Raw genomic sequence first — 21213 nt, 5'->3', positions numbered from 1 at the left:
TATTACAATTTGGCAACCCCCTGCACCACACATAGCATGTAGCCTTTTCACACAAAGAAAAGGTTACTGTACTTTTCCACTGCCTGAAATTGAGGGTTCGAGAGAGTAAAGTTACACTGTCCTTTGAAATGCAACTCCAGTTTAAAGAATATTGTCAAGATCAGTTTTCAAAGTCATATTTTAAAGTGATTCAAACAGCATTCTTTAAATAATATACCCTAGTACTTTAAAAATTTGAATTAAAATTTGTTCACAGGGTTATCTAATCTCCAGTTATTCATCAGAGTCTTTTCAGATAAGGAAACTTGACCAATTAGTCCCCACAAATGAGATTTCTTAAAAATGACTAGTGATTTTGTCTGTGCACATTAGAGAGGCCTGATTTCAAGAAAATGTTAAGCATCTATGTTTTCAAATTCAGGACTCTTCCACAGAATGAGGGGACTATCTAGCAAACTTTCCACATAGCATAAGCATACAACCACTTAAAAAAGGACACTTACATGATAAGTACTGTAAAAATGGGAGTTCTACAAATAATTAACCACTTTCAAAAAACATTTGCCTACTAGATGTCAGATATGGAAATAAAACATAATGCAAAAAAGTACCCTTTTTCCCAAATGCTTCTTCTAATTATGTCATACATATTACTGCAATAAACAGAATATTATCAATCAGAACTGTGTTGTCAAATGGTGGAGCCCACCACCATAGACGTGAAGGAAATACCATTCTTGAAAATAGTGTTGTACAGCCAAATATCTACAACACAGCTGTATAAAAAAAAGCTTCTTTCCAGGAAAAATAAAATCCCGAAGAAAATATATGATTTGGTGGAAGAGGTATAATGTGTTGATAATTTTCCACCTATACGTAACCTTCTGGCATTCTGTGGCTCGGTTGAGTTCTGATGAGATAGTATGAGCTGTCATTAAACCTAGAGACAGGCCTGAATTGATTCAAGTTGACCACAGAAAGGTTGGTTTCTAACTAAATAAAACATATATGAAGCAGCATCCCAGTTGAGACAGGGCAAGAAGGGCACACCTCAGTAAGTAGACCCTCCCAGCTCGCCCTTTGCCTGTGGGTTTCACAGGAGTGCTGGCCATCTCAAGCAAGCAACATCTGCTAGCTAAACGGGCCAAAGCGGAAGCTAGAGGAAGCATAATGTATTATTTCTTGTAACACTAGTTCAATAAAATAAAATATAAATTATTTAAAATTAATTATATTTAAATTAATTATAAATTAATTAAAATATATTTCCCTTCACTTACAAACTAGATATTTTCTTCACTAACTTCTCATATAACCTTTCTCAACTTTTTGCCACATAAAGATACCATAAGAACATTTAACTATAAGAAGTGGCATATCAATTTGATATTTGGTGAACACTGCAGATTATTTCTCTCATATGGAAAGAACACGACTCAAGGTTACTCTAAATATATTTGCTTACACCTAACTCCCAATAATGCCATTATTCACAGAATCACAGAATCACAAAATGGCCAAGGTTGGAAGGGACCTCTGGAGATCATCTAGTCCAACCTCCCTGCTCAAGCAGGGTCCTCTAGAGCATATTGCCCAGGATCACATCCAGACGGGTTTTGAATATGTCCAGCGAAGGAGACTCCACTACCTCTCTGGGCAACTTGTGCCAGTCCTCTGTCACCCTCACAGGAAAAAAGCTTTTCCAGATGGAACTTCCTGTGGTCCAGTTTGTGCCTGTTGCCTCTTGTCCTGTCACTGCACATCACAGAGAAGAGGCTGGCCCCATCCTCTCGACACCCCCCCTTCAGATACTTGTAGGCATTGATGAGATCCCCTCTCAGTCTTCTCTTCTCCAGGCTAAACAGGCCCAGCTCTCACAGCCTTTCTTCATAGGAGAGATACTCCAGTCCCCTCATCCTCTTTGTAGCCCTCCGCTGGACTCTCTCCAGCAGTGCCATGTCTCTCTTGTACTGGGGAGCCCAGAACTGGACACAGTACTCCAGGGGAGGCCTCCCCAGGGCTGAGTAGAGGGGCAGGATCACCTCCCTCCACCTGCTGGCAACGCTCTGCCTAAGGCACCCCAGGATCCCATTGGCCTTCTTGGCCACAAGGGCACATTGCTGGCCGATGGTTAACTTGTTGTCCACCAGGAATGCCAGGTCTTTCTCGGCAGAGCTGCTTTCCAGCAGGTCAACCCCCCGGCCTGTCCTGCTGCATGGGGCTATTCCTGCCTAGGTGCAGGACCCTGCACTTGCCTTTGTTGAACTTCAGGAGGTTCCTCTCCGCCCACCTCTCCAGCCTGCCCAGGTCCCTCTGAATGGCAGCACAGCCTCCTGGTGTGTCAGTCACTCCCCCCAGTTTAGTATCATCAGCAACTTGCTGAGGGTGCACTCTGTCCCTTCCTCCAGGTCATTCATTGAACAAGACTGGACCCAGGACTGACCCCTGGGGGACACCACTAGCTACAGGCCTCCAACTTGACTCTGCGCCATTCACCACAACCCTCTGAGCTCGGCCATCCAGCCAGTTCTCAATCCACCTCACCGTCCACTCGTCTAGCCCACACTTCCTGAGCTTACCTAGGAGGATGTGATGGGAGACAGCATCAAAAGCCTGGCTGAAGTCCAGGGAGACAACATCCACTGCTCTGACCTCATTTACCCAGCCAGTCATTCCAGCACAGAAGGCTATCAGATGGGTCATGCATGATTTCCCTTTGGGGAATCCATGCTCACTACTCCTGATCACCACCTTGTCCTCCACATGCTTAGTGAGGACCTCCAGGATGAGCTGTTCCATCCCCTTTCCAGGGATGGAGGTGAGGCTGACAGGCCTGGAGTTTCCTGGCTCCTCCTTCTTGCCCTTTTGGAAGACTGGAGTGACACTGGCTTTCTTCCAGTCCTCAGGCACCTCTCCTGATCTCCAGGACCCTTCCAAGATGATGGAGAGTGGCCTAGCGATAACATCCGCCACCTCCCTCAGCACTCGTGGGTGCATCCCATAGGGGCCCATGGATTTGTGGATGTCAGGATTGCACAAATAATCTCTAACCCAATCCTCGTTGACCAAGGGAGAGTCTTCCTTTCTCCAGCCTTCCTCTCTTGTCCACACAGTCTGGAATTCCTGAGGACTGGCCTTAGCAGTGAAGTCTGAAACAAAGGCAGCATTCAGCAACCCTGCCTTCTCTGCATCCTTTGTTACCAGGGCACCTGCCCCATTCAGCAGTGGGCCCACGTTTTCCCTAGTCTTCCTTTTGCTATTGATGTATTTGAAGAAGACCTTCTTGTTGTCCTTGACATCCCTTGCCAGATCTAATTCCAACTGGGCCTTAGCCTTCCTTGTCGCATCCCTGCACACTCTGACAACATCCCTATCTTCCTCCCAAGTGGCCTGTCCCCTTTTCCACATTCCGTACACTTCCTTCTTCTGCTGGAGTTTTGCCAGGAGTTCCTTGCTCATCCAGGCAGGTCTCCTGCCCACTTTGCTGGACTTCTTCCTCAGAGGGATGCACCCGTCTTGAGCCTGGAGGAAGTGATACTTGAATATTAACCAGCTCTCCCAGACCCCTCTTCCTTCTAGGGCCCTACCCCATGAGATTCCTCCAAGTAGGTCCCTGAAGAGGCCAAAGTCAGCTCTCCTGAAGTCCAGGGTTGCAATCCTACTTATTGTCCTGCTCCCTCCTCATAGGATCCTGAACTCCATCATCTCATGGTCACCACAGCCAAGGCTGCCCTCAACCTTCACATCTCCAGCTCGACCTTCTTTGTTTGTTAGTACAAGGTCTAGCAGCACACACCTCCTCGTTGGCTCATTCACCACCTGTGTCAAGAAGTCACCATCAACGCTCTGCAGGAACCTCCTCGACTGCTTGTGCTCAGCTGTGCTCTCTTCCCAGAAGATGTCAAGGTGGTTGAAGTCCCCCATGAGAACCAGGGCCTGCAATCGTGAGGCTTCTTCCAGCTGTCTATAGAAGGCCTCATCAACTTCCTCTTCCTGATCAGGTGGCCTGTAGTAAACCCCCACAACCGTGTCACCCATTTCACCCACTCAGGTCTAGTCATGTCCAGTAACTGCATAGCTGGAAATGACTGGGTTAGGTGTTGTGGTACAGCCAGCTATCTCTATGCTGTACTGAAGGTGTACTGAAGGTTTCTTGGCTGAGGTTTCCATAGACTTGGGAGAACCCTTAGATGACTTTGACAAACACCCCACATATTTGGTATATTTGGGGTAAAATGATATGTGTGAGGTGGCTCCTAGTAAATTATAATACTCTGTGTCTTATCAACCTGTATATGTCAACATATACCCTGTATATATGTGCATATGAAACATGAAATGTTTTACATTCCCTTTCTATTCTAATACATTGAAGTTTTTTGTTGCTCCCCCCAAAATTTTACAGTTATTTTTAAATTTGCAAAGTAAGAGTAAATTCACCTGTAAAATAAGAAATCAGCCACAAAAATATTCTTTTACTCTATGCCTAGCTTACAAACCTCTGACAAAATTTTGTTTATCCCAGAAGTGTGTTCTTCCTGAAGTCTTCACTCCATATTTAATAATCTTTAGCATGTACTTAATAGATCATATATTTAAATGAACTGTAAATATCAACATAAGTTCCATTCTAAGACAAAAAGGGGAGGCAAATTTGCATATTGTTGGCAGTATGCAGTGGGTAGGATGACAGTAGGATTCTTTCTTGATGAAAGAATATATGGACGTGGGGGCCTCTGATGAAAGAATGTATAGATCGGAGCTTCTCTTAAATTTGTAGAATAGCAAAGAACGAGAACGCTTTGACTGTTATCTCAATTCACTGCAAACACATTTTTAACACTTTTCAGTAACTTTTTTTTGCATCTGAGAATATACTGTAGTGCTGGAACTGATTAAAATTAGAAATATAATATTTAGACTATATTTTGTCTTAGTTGCAGATAAGTTCCATGTTAAGACTCCTCCTTCCTTTCATCAAGCCTCCTTGTGTATTTGCAAGAGTAATGGCAGAAGCAGTACTGTACCTCAGGCAAAAGAGCCTATGTGTCTATCAATATTTAGGTGACTGGCTTATAAAAGGATCTTTGGAACATTGTGCCCCGGAGCAAATGAAGATACTGTTTATATTGGTCAGTTTGGGATTCACTGTGCAGCAGTCAAAGTACCAAGTAAATCCAGCACTAGAGTGTATACACATGCTAAGTCTAGAGATATTCAGAACTTTTTCAATTAAATTAATATTTATTGAACCAGAAATATTCCATGAAGCTAAACTGTTTTTGATAAAGATTTTATGGAGAAGGTTTGGGATGCAGTATTTGCTAAACTGAAATGGCCAAGAAAGGGAGTAACTAACAATCTCATATTTGGTCTCCCTTCTTCCTACCCACCCAAACCAAATACCTGAGTTAAAAAACATTTCAAGTTTTTATTTTCACTCCACAGGCAATGAAGACAGGAGTTAAAACTTTAGCATAAATAACTGTCATTCTCTAGACATCAGTCACATACAATCTCTTTGGATATAACTAGGAAAAGTGATTTTTCATATCACTCCTATTTCAAAGTCTTGCAGGAAATGTAGCAGTTCAAATATATCTATATTGTCAGGTTATTTTATAGTGTGCTACTGTAAGCTAGTGACCAGCATTAACAGCATTTGAATCCAGTACATTCTGTTATTGCTACAGTAAAAGTATAGTGACTTATCAGGCTAAGTTGTGACTTACCAGGCAACAAGAGTAAACTTGTCACCAATAAGAGCAGAGCAGATCAATGGATAAATTCTGTTATATAGGCCATTTCTTCATCCTCCATGCAACATGCACTCACGACAAATACCTTTCTATCAAGCTAGCTATGTAATCTGTAAGATCTGCCCTTACCTACAACAAAACCACCTCACTTCTTACCCACATAATGGAAACTACAGAGAAAAGCCCTCAGGGGATTACAGCTTCTTAGAGCAAACTTGTCAGTTTTAATTCAGGTTGGGTGCCTGCATAACACAAACAATCAGGAAGGAACCAGATCAGTTCCTTTCAGATGCTATAATTCACATGTAGTAATTTGCCTGGGCATATACACTTAACATTCAAACAGATTCATTCTGTAGATACACAATACATGTAATGAGGTGGTCATCTATAAATATATATACCTATATATGTGTATGTGTTGTAATATATGTACATATACATATATGTGTGTGTTTGTATAGAATGGATGATGTAGATAAAAGAACTGATACAATTCACACCTGATTAATAGAGAACTGCACTGATTTTTGTCAGTGTGTAAGCAGAATATATATGCATATACATACATACACACCTATGTACATACACATACACTTAATGTATGTATGTATCGCATATGTGTAACAGGGCATACAAGTCTATGTATAGCATTTGAGAAATGATGTGACATATATTACATACATCGCGTTAAGTGCTTAGCTGGGAATAACCTTTGATTTGGCCGTACAAATCTTTTCCTTTTCTAAGCTACACACTTCATATCTGGAGCATGTGGAAGCACCTTACCTTGCTTCCATTTTCTCTTGCCTCCCGTTCCATCTTGAGATCAGAAATTAGGAGAGTCTTGTATTTGTTCTTTCCATTACTGCTGTGATCATCTAGTCTGTATTCTGAAGTCAGCTGAGCAGAGAGGGGACTGTCACTCAGGTTCAGAGGCTGCTCATCCTGCTCCAGATTTGTTTTGCCATTACTGTTGGTTTCTGCCATCTCCCTGCAGTGTGTTCCCCCTGAAGCATTGGAACTGTGTCCCACGGTCTCATTGCCATTAAAACTCTCTGCGGCTGAATCATCTATTAAAAAATATATATTTTCAGTCACATGCCACATCATCATCTCTGTCCAGATCAAACATAATTTATACCTTCACAATGTTTTTCAAAATAGAATTAATACGATTTACATGAGTACTAGCCCCAGTACATTTCTGCAACATGTGCACACACACCCCTCCATGTTTTCAAGTAAAACCTTTACGTAAAGCTATAAAATATTACTACAAGTTAATGGAAATGATCTGGGCTGACACCTTAGTGTCACTGTGTACACAAAAGATAAGTATCATACAGGATTTTTAGGGACAAAGTCTGTCTTAATCCATCTGTCTGTCCATATGTCTTTGGAGCTATTTAGATTTTTATACCAGGCTCATTACTGCAACATTGCATATTTCTGAAGTCAACAGAAACACATGTGGTATTGAGAGAGAATCTAGCTCTCAGGTTTTAAGGGTGCAGAACAGCATATGTCATATCCATAAACATTCTCTTGCACAGATATGATGTAAATATATCTGGTGCACTCACTGCTGGCAGTAGAGATTATACTGGGAAAGCTGACTCCTGAAAAAAAGACACATTCTTCATTTTGTGAATGTGCTCATTCACTTTGCTCATGCATTTTGTGGCATAATTCATTTTAAAATACTGGTTAATAACAGATTAAACTGCACTATCAGCCTGAAAGTTATGTCTGAAACTTTAGAAATGTTGTTGTTATCCCTAAGACTTTACAGATGAAATGTATGCTTAAGATGTGGTCTTTACATTCTCTGGGAGTTTGTAGCCTGTGTTTGGCAGGACTGCAATTCACCACCTGTGCTCAGGTGCACCTACTCAGCAGTAGTTTATTCTCAAAACAATCTTTTGGCTAACAGAGCTCTCTAGAAAAACAATATATCACTCAATGGAGGATATGGGAGCAGAATTTGGCCCTCAGTTTGCTTACTCCTTGTTCTCCAAAGCATTCTCCAAAGCACCTTCTGTATGGCCACTTACATAGTTTTCCTAATGGTGCAAACACCTCCACAGGGCTCTACAAGACTATGTTTATCATAAACAGTGAAGCTAGAGTCAAAGCTGGGGAGTCAGCAGCCAGAAATATGTACAGATTGAAACTGGAGATACGGGATGAAATAGACCATAATATATTAATGCTTTAATATACTAACTGCATTCAGACCCTTCTAAACTCCTTCCATGGAAAAGAAACACATTCGTATACACACTTAATTCAAAAAAGAAATTAAGACACTTTCTTTGAAGGATGTGCTCAGAAATACTTATGCTTGAAACTACATTATTAATCAAACTGTTGACTCTCCATCATTAATATAGTAGAATCCAACTACTCACTGCCATCAGATCAGAATTTAAAAGTGAAGAAAATATTGTACAAATGGATAATAATCTAATTTAACTAAGTACTCAGAGAGCCGTAGACAAGCCATCATACATCAGTGTCTTGGCTGCTGTACTCATTCAACGGTACTATGTTATAAGGTATACAGGGCTAGGCCCACATTTTGAACATATTTCTTGATTTGTTTTGGTTTTTAAACCTGTAAAAAAATTCTAGTTTCATGAAAATATATAACAGTCATATTTTAAAATGCTTTAATTTAAAAACATTTTTGTTTTTAATAGAATGCTCTATAATTAATGGCTGCAATAAAATAATTATGCTGTGTTGTGGTGTATACCAATTCTATATTACCTCTCTTATAAATACAAATGTATATACAAAAAAAGACACAACATTTCTAGAATAAGACTGTTAAATGCACACAACATATCTGCTAGTCACCTGCCCAACTTGCAACATGAGCAATGGAATCATTTTCGTTTAAAGAGATTCATATTTACAGGGCATAATACATCTAAAAGGTTACAAATTCTAAATGCAGCTTCAGAAATAAAAACATAATTTTATCATAATAATTCTGAACTCGAAAACGGTATGGAAAATTCTAATACAAGGTCTTTTTTTTTTTTAAGAAAATAGCTACATTGACAATTCATTTTAAAAGGTCTGAAATAGCAGAAAGAAAGTCAGATTGCTTTATTTAAGAGAGAAACACTGCTTAATGCTGATTTGTATTTTGGACTGTTAACAGATAATTGGCTTCTTGATTATCAGTTTAACAAGTGACAGCTAGTTTCAAATTAATTAAGTCAATTATTGAATTGTTCACCAAGTGCAGGATGCTCCTCCCTCTGAAGAGCTCAGAAAACTCCCCATGGCTCGGAGCAGAGAGAGAAACAAGTGAGTGTCCAGAGGACATAAAGTCCCAGCCAGAAGCAGGGGCGGTATGGTTTAGGCAGGAGGCCCACTTCACCCCTAGGAAGCTTCTGTGGCCCAGTGCCTGAGTGTCTGCAGGGGTGGCACAATGCTGAGAAGCCACCGCGAGGACACAGAGGGCTAAAGGGGAATGAGACAGCGGGAGGGCAGCTGTGTCTAGGGCCAGATCCAGCTGTTGCTGTAAAGTCCAAAGTACAGCTGTGAGTTTTGGCTTGCCATCATAAACAGTAACGCTTCTAATTCCTTTTTTTTTCCTATATGATGACTGGCTGACAACTTACATGCGTGTGAGAATGTTACAACGCAAAAGGAAACAAAAGTGAATCTTCTAACTAGTTGTTCTGAAAGAGAACCACTGACAATTCCTAGGCTCAATAAGCAAGATCAAGTGTTATATTTGTTTGAAACAATAATACACTATTTGCCTTGCTTTGCTTAGCAGAAGCTTAGTTACTTGATGATAGAGCTCGGTTTCTACTATAAGACTATAGAAGACTATCTATGTACTTCTATCAATATCTGTAAGTCCGATACCTGCTGCTACAGTCATCTCACCTTGCTTACTAGAAATAGGAACTACTGCTTGCCCGGATAATGTTCAGGAGAACAGCTACAGTGATTTAACCACACTTTTGCCAGGTAAACATAAATATGTATTGCCATAAAAGAAATCAAGAAAAAATCAGTGTTTTAGCGCTGACAGTTCCTCACAGATGTTACCTAGGTAACTAAATTACAAGGTTTACTCTAATTCATTCCTGGGCAGTCAGGCTATTATTGCCACGAATAAGGTTACACTAAGCCAATAACTACTCTGTACTTGATGTATCAGAAACGCAGACCCAGTCAGGAGTAACCAATTTGGGAACCGATTTGAATTTTTGGGAAAAAACCAAGAGGGGAGAGGAAAGGCACTTGCCTCGCCGGAGCAGGCAGCCTCCGGCCACAGCCCTGCCACCTGCCCGGCCCGGGCCCGGGCTGCCCCGCGGCTGCGAGGGCCGAGGCCGGCTCTCAGGGGACCGTGCCCTTGGAGCAGCCGCTCCAGGGGTTATTACCCTCTGCGGAGGCAGGAGGCGGGGACCGACCTTCTCGCTTTGTCTATGGGGCGGCTTGCAAGCTGCGGCTTCCATGTAAATAGGAGCGCGGATATAGACTCGCACGGTTTTCTAGTGTGTATTTATCACAGCACCTCAGCGACAATAAAGCGCTGAGGCCGAAAGCCTGTTCCCTTACCAAACATCCTTTCTTCCACGGTGCCGGGGCAGAGGGGCGGCTGCAAGGGGAGAGCTGCGAGCAGGCCCAGGAGACACGCGGCGCCCGGCTGCCCGCGCCCGCCCGCTGCACGTGCCCCGGGGGGGTCTCCTCTCAAGCATCCAGCCACGGCCGCCCGCGAGGAATTCCCCTGGGCACCTCGAGGCCAGTTTCTGCTTCACAAAAGGACGTCGAGAGGGAAGGGGCCAGGCGGGCTGGCGGCGGCGGAGGGCAGGCGGGCGGTGGGGCCACGGGGAACATGGCGCCGGCGGCACCCCTGGAACCCGCCACCTCAGGGCGGCAGTTGGGGCTGCTCGCGCCCGCCCGGCGCCCCCAGCCCCTCACCGGGGCCCCCGGCCCGGCCCGCGTCGTTAACCCGCGTTAACCCGCCGCAGAGCCGCCCTCCCAGCAGGGGCTGGAGAAACCCCCGCCGCCCTGCCCGCGTGCTCTGGCAGCACTCGGGCGCGCGGCCATCGATCGCGGCTCGTCTGCCATGGCTGGTTGGCGCTGAAGGGAAATAAAACCCCATCGCGACCAGGGCCGGTTTTACGGGGAAACGTCCAGGGCCACTGTCCCCAGCTCGAGGTGTTGAGAGCTGGGAAGGGAGAAGGCCGAGGGCTTCGCTGCCCGGAGCTGGGCGCCAGGGGCAGTCAGGAGAGAGGCTGCGAGGCGAGCTCGCATCTTCACCTCTTCCCAGGGCCGCTGTGCACAGGCATCGCCTACGCCAGTGAACGAGGGCCTCGTGAATTACCGGTTTTTGGTCAGGGGCAGGGCGCACCTTCACACCAGAAGGATGGGAGAGTACTTCTAAAATCGTTTTTGCTACTTAAGCCTGAAGAAAGGAGAATTCAACTGCAAAACACGCATGTGTGTCAATCCTCCAAAACAGAGGGTGCCTCACCTACTTTGGGATGCCCCTCCAAGGATCCAAGGGGCATTACACCTCAGAAAAAGCCTCTAAGGCGACAGCAAGATACCTTTGGCTCAGGCAGTGTCCCTGCTTCCTGCTGAGCAAAACAGCACGACTCAGACTTCAGCACTGATTTCTCACTCGTGGACCAAAGCAGCAACCAATTACTCTTAAACCTCCAGATGCCAACACCTTCTGCTCCTCCTTTGCTGCAGAGCTCCACATGGATCACCAGCCCTCATCCACACCCTTTGGACACCTGCAGTCCAAGTAGTCTCTGTGTTAGGAGTAATTCCCAAAACAGGAGCTGCAGTTATTTTCCTACCTCAGGTTAGTTTCTTATTGCTGTACTAGAGCTTCCAGCTCATCCTTCCAGATCGCCTTGAGGCCGGCAAGGCACAAGGTGACATCGACTTTGCTCTCTAGCTTTTGGACTTCTTGAGAAGTCCAGACTCCTGCTTGAGAACTTTCTGGATTCATTGCACTGCCCATTGTGTTAGCTTCTCCACTGCTTTCAAAGGAAACTTGGAAATGGTGGAAGATAAGACAACACTAAGCAAAGCCCAAGTAGCTCACTCAAAGAGGCATTATTAAGAGATTAAGGGACTGGAGCATCTCTCAGATGATGAAAGGCTGAGAAAGCTGGGAGTTCTTAATTTATCGGAGTATATTCTCCCACCTAACAATGTCTAGATTTCCAAATGAGCTGACAACACAGTTTTCAAGAATTAGATATTCTTCTGTGAAAGGTTTAAAGTACAGTTCTTCCACACAGAAGGAACTGTCTTCAGACCAGATCTGTCAGATACTCAATACGGTTCCCAGTAAGACTGCTTTCTTAAAGGCAAGCAAGTTGGAGTGTGCATAAAAGCTGGCTTGAACAGCAGGTCCCTCAAACACTAGTTTTCTACAAGCATAGATTTTAGATCTGAACTTTGATATAAGCATCATTGAATTATTGTGAACCTCAAAATAAGATACCTATAGTCAAGTCTCCCTTATCTCCTTGAGAGAAAAAACTGTACATGTTTTGAAGGATCTTTTGCATTACTGTTAGTGAACAAATGCATACTATAAGTCACCTAGACATTTCATAGTCCTTACAGATAAATCAGGGTAGGAGTCAACAAGCCATTCTACATGAAGGCAGATCTCTTTGAATAAATGCTCTTCCTTTCTCAAATTAATTCTGATACTAGAATTCAACAGACATTTAGAGTATAGTTAAATTGTTTCTATAACTGAGATTTGTATGGCAGCTACCTGAAGCTTGCTATGTGCTTTACTAGTCATTAATCCAAAGTGTTGGCCTTCAGCTCTAAGAGCAGTAGTGCAGCACAGTCCTACAACCATATATTCACAGGGAAGCTCAGATTTACTGAAAGAATAGAAGTGGAGATGGGTCAGGGAGCTATGGATCCCCCTCATTAGCAGTAAGAATGAAGAGAGAGCTTCTGGACTTCATGATACCAAAACAGCTCTAACATAGCTCCCATTTTTATCATGAAGCAAGCAGGCAGCCTGCTTAGGAGGCAGACAAAACAGCTGGAAAGGTTACTAAACTTAAAACATCTTTGGCTCAGACACTATAAAATGTCTTGGCTGAGACATTCTGATCCCTTGGATCTCACAAGCCACCACCTTTCCTGGATACCAAAATCTGATTAATCACCCCAAATGAGCAAAGTGATTATTGGGGCCACTTCGTCGTCCCACTCCAAGGACGGAGATGAGATAAGGGCACAAAGGCAGCCCAAACACTGATCTTCCAGGTTTCGCGGCAGCTGCACACGGGTTAAATGAATGCTTTGAGTGGGTAGCGTGTTGACAGAGCATCTCTGAGAGCTGCAGCTACTGTAAGATGGGTAACCGTTCTTTCTGAGAGGGAGATGTTGGATATGAATGAGCTGAGTGGGAAGAGTGAGACTGAAGCTGCTGTCTGTGTAAGTGCAAGGCTGTCTGTCATAGAACCCACTCTTACATGTTGTCTACCAAAGTCTTGTATGATAAAGTCTGCTTTAATCTTTTGAAGCCAGAGGCTACCAGCCTAGGTCTTACTGAACAATACCTGACACCTGTAGCTATCTGATTCATTTGAACAAGATCACTTGCAACAGACAGTGCTATAGACCAAACAGTGGCAGACTACAGTTTCCAGTTATTATGCTGTTCTTTGGCTTCAATATTGCAAATGCTTTATTCTTTTTGTATATTAAAAACAATTTTAATGAAAGTAATATGTTACATAAGGAAATAGTTAAAAATAAGTTGTTAGTTACATCCTTTCTGTAATTCCACAAATCAAAGATGCACTACCAAACTTTCATAACCAGAGTTACTGAAAAAATTACTGTACTGGCGGCAACCAATGGCAGGCAGTTTTGGGACAGCAACACAGTGAATCAGACAAAGGGTGGTGTAGAGTGCTGACTCATGGAAATTTATGTAATATGAAATAACTATAGGGACTTTTCTAAAAGAACTAATAAAAAGGAGAGGTCACATTTTACTCCCACCACCTTTCACAATGACCATTTAATATCAATTTGTCACAGTCATGTCTTTGGTTATGCTTCATTTGCATCACAAGACATGTTTCAAGCTCAAGTTCAATACATAACTTGCAAGACAGTAAAAAGCCACTGTATCTATTCATCTTCTCCATTCCCTTTCATATTATGATAAAGAACAGCAGTAGAATCAACAGAGGTACAAAGGTGATTTCAGATCCTCCATTACTGCCCATTTCATAAAGCATAAGAATGGCCATAGTTGGTCAGATCAGAAATCCATCTAGCCCAATATCCTGTCTCCAGTAGTGGCTATCAGGGGATGTCTAGAGACCAGAATAAGGCAAGCATATACAGTTCTTCCTCCTACGGCTTCCCCAGCCTTCAATAACTTTCAGCTCAAGGTCTTCCTCAGCTGGATGAGGTCTCTAGGAACACTCAACAGATTTCTCTTCCATGCGGGTGTCCAGTCTCTCTTTGAACCCATGCAGACTTTCAGCACCTTGGTCTGCTCCTCTGAAAAGCTACTACCACTTATTTTGTTTGCTCTACAATGCCAGTACTGTGACAAGTAAACAAGGAACAGGAGTTAAGAGGTGGGCAAGATCCTTTCCATAGGACAGGAGTGCGACGATGTGCACAGAACTCAGTCCCTTCATTCACATTGGGACTACACTTGCTCCAGTACAAGAATATGTATTAATTGTCCTCTTCAGCTAAAGTTACTAACATTAATAAGTTTTTTCTCTTCCAATACATGTAGCTTTGTCCTGACTTGGCTGGCTTCTGTAAATGCAGTTACGGTACTTCTGCATTAAGATTTGAACCTTCCATCAGTTTCAGTGCCATGCCAATCAATGAATCGCTCATTGTTGTCTTCAGTGGTGGAGGAAGAGGTCTGGAGTTACTTTATGTGATCATTCACTGCATCAGTTTATGCAGAGAAAAAAAGAATAAAGCAAACTGTAGAAATAATCCTTAGCTGTGTCAATCACAGTACAGTAGGTTTTATAGGTTATACATACATGCATTAGCCAGACTTTAAATCTTATTTCATAATTAAATAAAATACAGTAATTAAGAAATGAACAGAAAAAGCCACATTTTTTTTCCATAAATAAACTTCTCTTTTCTCGGTAGAAGTACAAAACGGGCAGATCATTTCATTCGATTATAACATAGTCATTAAACAACAGTATAGCGAACAGCTACAGCTTCAGCAACTACAGAAAAATAATACTGCCCTGTCAGTCATACTGAAGATAGTGTTAGAGGAGAAGGGCTCATTTATAAAGCTTCATGAATGACCGCATGCTTACTTCGCCTGCAGAGCTACTGTCTCTCCTTATACACAATAAGGAGATGAAGCAGAGTGGCTATTAGGAGGGTACTGCACATATAAATAACCAATTGCATAACTCACTGGGTGCACAGTAGTGTTAATATTGCTATGCAGCTAGTTTGTACTTGTGCTTTGGCCTTTCCACTTCAAAAGATGTGGCCCTCAGTGCCTCTGGGGACAAAAACCTCTGGTTTTCTCTTTGCTCAGGAGAACCCTCTAGGTCACTTTCTGTGGCAAAAACTCTGTAAAGCAGTTCCTAATACAGAAAATTTGCAATTCTTCTAGAAGTTTTTATGCTGCATAGAGGATCTTTATTTGACAGGCAAAATGTTACCTGGCATTGAGAACTGTGGCTTAAGAGTTCCTTCTCTGGACAAGTATTACAGGAACAAATCTCTGAGCTGGACAACGTATGAGCAACACCAGAGGCATTGGCTTGCAACACTCATCTTATACATGACTCCAGACTTGAAAATAATATATTGATATGAAGCTAGGAACTGAGGAACTCTGGGATACAGGCAAGCAAGAGGTGGTTCAGGATAGATTAATGCTGATTTTCGAGATGCACAGAAATTCCAGCCATGTACAGAACATATCTGCAGCAAAAGAAGTTTGAGATGGCAACTCATTAAGAAAAAAGGGAGAAATAGGAAGCCTTTTCCATAACATAAAAGGAGGGAAGATTTAAATGAAGGGAAGATTTAAATGAAAACTTGACTGCCTTTTAATTGAAGGAGCTCAAAATATAAGTTCCCCCCGCAACTCATGATCAAAGATAGAAGATGATCTCATTAGACAAAAACACCAAAATGAGTATCCTAAATGAGCCTTCTTCTCTCCTTAAAAACATAACTAGTTGCATACATGGTTTTCAAAAGTGTTTGGCACAAACAGTTTGCCCTGACCTTACTGTCTCCTCTGTCTTGCCCAGCGTGGAAGAGGCATATCTGCTTCTCTAGCCAAAGGCTGGTGCAGTCAGCAGCAGCTGCTGCCACTCCTGGCAGCAACAAGCATCTAGTACAGTGCCAGCAATAAATAAAAGAAAAACACACAGGATCAAGTTTGCTTCCTAAGTTTCAATTCAAATGGGGCTGAAAAAAATTATGCCAAACTTATCTGCCACTCAGATCTAGTGCATGTGTGTAATGTCATACTTTACTTCCTCATCAGGATCTGTCAGGAGACAAAAGCAAAGAGGAAAAATCAAGCTGGAGTCAGCAGAGGAAATCCTCTGCAGCCTGGATGCCCCAAATACTGGCAACTTTAATAAAGCTCTTTCGAAGTCTAAAACTGACATATCAGCTTTGGTGTGTCTAGTGGGTTCACACAGTGATATCAGTCTATGCTGTTCTGGAAAAGGGGAAGCCTTGAGCACAAGTAAAGCAAATGATAATTTGACAGCTCTGCAGCCCCTCAGCAACCTGCAGCCTGCTCTTCTCTAAAGGCAGCAAGGCTGCAGAGGAGGAAGAATTAGGGCGCATAACAACCCCCCTCCACCAGTAAAACTGGGGGAGCAGGAAGGAGAAGCCTTAAGAGCAAACACAAGTGGCTGCTTTGAACTCCATACATCTATAGAAACATTCAACCCAAATTCTTAGTTGGGGCCCCAGACTTCAAGTATCAGCCGCTGCATTTGCCTCTCTGCAGTATTGCTAGGAGAACACAGAAAACTGACCAGAAGCTTTCTCTTAAAATATAAAGAATCTTATGTCTGCTAATGTTTTGCCTATCACTAGAAAATAATGAGTGCAGCAGAAATAAGAGATGATCTTCTATACCCAGTGAAAAAGAAGAGAATGGACAAAAGATATCTACATGTGCCCTAATGTGGGAAAACTTAAGAGTTCTGCTGAAGTTCAACAGATGTTGACAGAGTAACTCTCAGTAACATTAATATTTCTCCAAATAGTTAGTCTTCCTAGACCTTCTGTCCTCAGGTTTGTATCTCTGTATTTCAGGATTTCAAAATTACAATCTCATTTTTTGAAATTTTTTTTAAACAGGAAAGTGTATTTTAAAGACTTGCATCAAGTAAATTAAAATCATTAAACCGATTTATAATCAAATATGCACAGTTATTTATAACTGTATATATAATCTAGGACACTAAAAATGCTTCTAATTTAGAAATGAAGGCATTTCCTTTCATTTTTATAATTTTATTTCTAGACTTCTTTTGATAAATATTGGTAAAATCAACTCTCTTACAAAAGGTTTGGTTTTCACTTTAAGCCAGTTCTGTCACATCTTTTCCGCACAGGTTTCTCCACTTGTATTCATACAGGCTTGCAGGAAAATTTCCTTACTTAGGATGGAGAGTAAAATAGGTATCTCTAATACTCACATACTGAAATTCAGCTTAAAAAAGATAGTGAACATGTACTTGGGAGGATAGAGGGAAACAAATGAAATGGAAAGTGGGAACTTACAGCCTTTTGTACTTTATTGCATTCTAGCTTTATAAACATCAAACTACAGCTTCCCTGATACATTAGAAAAGCAGATGTTAGTGAATTTGAGGAGTAAGAACACTTAAGTAGTTGAGTTCAGGACCCCAGCAGAGTTGCTGTTTTCTTGTTAAATGACTGTTATAGAATTAATGTCTTTGCTAAGACAGAGTCTCAGGGAGTAAAGTGTAAGATTTTGTTATAGATAAACAAAATCTGATGAAGAATTCCAGAGCTCAGAAAGTTGCTATTATAAACCTGAGTAAATAAAAATGTTTGAGGGTTCTAGATCACATGTCCTTTCTGATTTTAGTTTTATTTTTTATTTTGTCACAGTAAAATGTGTATGAATGCCTATGGCAGCATGTACATTATTTGTTACTGATTTGAATGCACCTTGGGTAACTACTGTTAAGTGGCCTCCTTGCCGCTTGAGTAAAAACGGTACCCTGCCCACGTCAGGTAACACTTGATAACAAACTTGACGGCATTTCTCCATCTGGGATGCAACTACTCTTGCATGTTGCATCCATTATGTTTTTCTAATTTTATATTTTACTAGCTAAATCAGATAAAAGAAAATTTAAAAAAAAATCAGCATCTTCAAAGGCTGTTTACCAAACCAAGCACAACAAAAGAATGCAAAAGATGACAATAATCATCAGTGCTAAGGAAACTTTACCAGAACACAGCAATACTGCCATTGAGGTAATGGAAATAAGCACATCAGGGAATCTCACCAGTATATTGATTACTATTATAAGCACCAAACAAAAGGAAGAAAAATAAACAGTGCTGATGACTGCCCTCCCTTTGATCAGTTTGAAAAATCTCTCTCACATAGTGAATGCCAAAACTGCTGTGAAAGACGTAGAGGCATTTTAAATATGCAAGGCATTAGAATCAGCTCATAAGTATACAACAGTTAATATTTTTGCATACTAAATATAGTATGGGCCCAAGACAGCAGAATCCTGAATCACAGAGTACAACTTTGATTGAAAAACAGCAGATTTGTAAACTTTATCCATTAACATCCATTATTTGAGGTCTTGGTAAGCAACTGGGTGATAGCAGGCAGAAGACAGCAGGCTTTCTGTGAGATGTTAATACTACAGCAATTCTCTTCTACCTTCATTAAACTCATCACTTTTAAAGCCCACCTGCATCATAATACTACAGGTAGACCTGTTGACTTCCAATCTCACTGACAAAGTTAAAAGAGGCTTTTGTTTTATACAATATTTTCAACAGAGCTATCAAAGTCAATACATTTTTTCAGTTGCTAAAATATAGCCAGTCATTTGGTCACACACCACCTACAAATGTATTACAGTAAGAGGCATCCAAAGACAAAAAAAGAATAATTTTGCTAGATGGTCTGTCAGCACAATATCTCTAGCAAACCAAATAACTATGATACAACACCAAGAAACTTAACAAAGCTCAGAGGGTCTGACAGATAGTTCTGGCATTTCCAGTGCTATCCCTCATCAGAGCTGTGGACTTGAAATTTTAACTGCCAGGCCACCCGACTGAGCGATGCATCTCTTGTTTCGAACCCTCCCCATGAACCCACAATGCAGCAGACTGCCCTTGGATTGGCAGGGCAAGGATAACAGAATGAATTAAACAAGGATAGGAGAATGATTTAAACAAAAATGTAAATGGAAGGTGGGAAATGCTTGGAAACTTTTGCATGAAAAAGTGATTCCTTTCTGTGGTTCCTTTCTGAGGAACTAATCTCAATAGAAACACTACAATGAATTCTTGGACATAATACAATTTTGGTGACTTCCATAATTTTTCTTCGTGTGAAATGTAGTCAGTTTGTCCTGGCTGCAACAGCACTGACAGCTAGACCCCAAAACAGATTATGCAACAATACTGGGAAGAACAGCAAAGAGAATATAATTCGTCAGTGAGAACTCATGAACTGTTTTGCAGTTTTTTGCAGATTGGAGAGATTTCTTAAGCAATAAAAAAACTGGTTCATGTTTCTAATTCACTTTATGGCTTCTCATGTCACAGCAGGATTCAGCAATAGGACCAGCTCAGAGAGTATTTGTAGCACTTCCTTTTCCTGTGATTTAGAGTATTGATAAGGAACTATTACCTATGAAAACAGAATATTTTGAGAAGATTTTAATCACTGTGAATCAGTCTTGTCCTCATTAAAATTCCAACTGTTTGTGCACAGATGATTGTTGTTAAAGCTCAGAGCACTAGAAAGGAAAATAATAAAGCCAGACCACAGGGTCCTGCTTTAATTACCTACTTGACCTCTTTGTAATATGGGATTGGCTAAGAATGAAGGGCAGCATAAAATTGTGGTAAATGACTATTTGCTGAGCTGGCCCAATGGATTTGTGTGTGGAGGCTGGCAGGCTGCTGCTGGTAAACAAAGCATCCTGCCCAGAGATGATGTTCTCTGTTGCATAACTAGCTATGAGTGGAAAGGGAAAGCCTAGGGTGAGAGCACTCACAGAAATGCTTGTCATTCTTTTAAGTAACTAAGTAAAGGATGGTGCTTGGATTGCAAAATCCACTCTATAGTTTGTTTTCCCTTTAAAAACTTCCTGTGAACAAGATTGTTTGGCCCATAATACACGCTGTATTTTGAAGGGATCATCACTGCTGAGCTACTTTAATCTAATGGAAATGTGCATTAGAAACAGAAACATAACAAGTGTTGCTTTTACTGCTGCGTGACCAATCTACTCCCAAATTTCCAGAGGAGTTAGAAAAAACAGTGTCTGCAAAAAACAATGAAAACAATGAGAAATGCTTTCTCCTGCTTAAATGAAACAGTAAATGCCCACCAGAACAACATAATCACGGGAAGTTCTTCCAAGTCCCAAGTCGTTGCTTTGCCTTTCTTATCATCACCTTCATAAACTGATCCTCTTCCATCCCAAATAACAATTATGTACCAATTCTGAATGAACTGTGTTTTCCAGGAGCTTCCTTACAAAATTCTAGAAGTTGAAGATAGATCTTAAACTGGCTTTGAGAGTACAACAATCTTTTGACTTCGGCAGAAAGTTGCTACGATTGGATCAACCGAAGAGTTACGCATGCTGCAATGTGGAACACCTGGTATCAATCTCGATCATGAATAGAGTGCTATTTACTATAATTACTACAATCTCTATAGGCTGTTATCTTTTAAATCCAGTGCAAAAGGAAACAACAATAATACCGATACTCAACAACACGAAATGCCAAGTGTGGTCTCTTTCAAAGAACAGCAGCAGATTTTTCATTTTCTGCAATTGCAAATTACTGCTATCAGATGAAATAATACAACCAATGCAACAAAAAGATTCATAATTTAAGGGAAAGCTGGCATTGGTAAAAGCACTGTCATCAGCTCTATTACTTGTACTTCAAACAAATTTGGGTGGGAAAGCTTGTTGCTGATGGCACCTAGAGGTGCTCCAGATATGACAGCTTCTGAGATGGCTGCTTGTCCTGTTCTGCATATTGACATCAAGAGAAGTTTCAGAGCTAGACAGTGAATTGATCCAAAAATTACAGAACAATCTGTGAAAGCACAGCTTTAGTCCCACTGATTAAGCGAGTACGTCAAGTTCCAACATACAGAAAAGTATTGATATAAAATGACCAA

At 41.5% G+C, this 21213-nt stretch overlaps 1 protein-coding gene across 5 annotated transcripts in view; it reads right to left on the bottom strand.

Annotated features, from left to right (window-relative positions):
* NOL4 (nucleolar protein 4) overlaps positions 1-21213 on the bottom strand; it is a 197229-nt gene that overhangs the window by 79827 nt on the left and 96189 nt on the right. For all 5 annotated transcript variants that reach the window (XM_009683064.2, XM_009683062.2, XM_009683063.2 and 2 more), the window contains exon 6: positions 6549-6832. In XM_009683064.2, the coding sequence (XP_009681359.2) occupies positions 6549-6832 (284 nt within the window). The remainder of the gene's footprint in view (positions 1-6548; positions 6833-21213) is intronic.

The sequence above is a fragment of the Struthio camelus genome, chromosome 2 (assembly GCF_040807025.1).
Source record: "Struthio camelus isolate bStrCam1 chromosome 2, bStrCam1.hap1, whole genome shotgun sequence".
Classification (NCBI taxonomy): Eukaryota; Metazoa; Chordata; class Aves; order Struthioniformes; family Struthionidae; genus Struthio; species Struthio camelus.
This window is presented reverse-complemented; position numbering and strand designations above follow the sequence as displayed.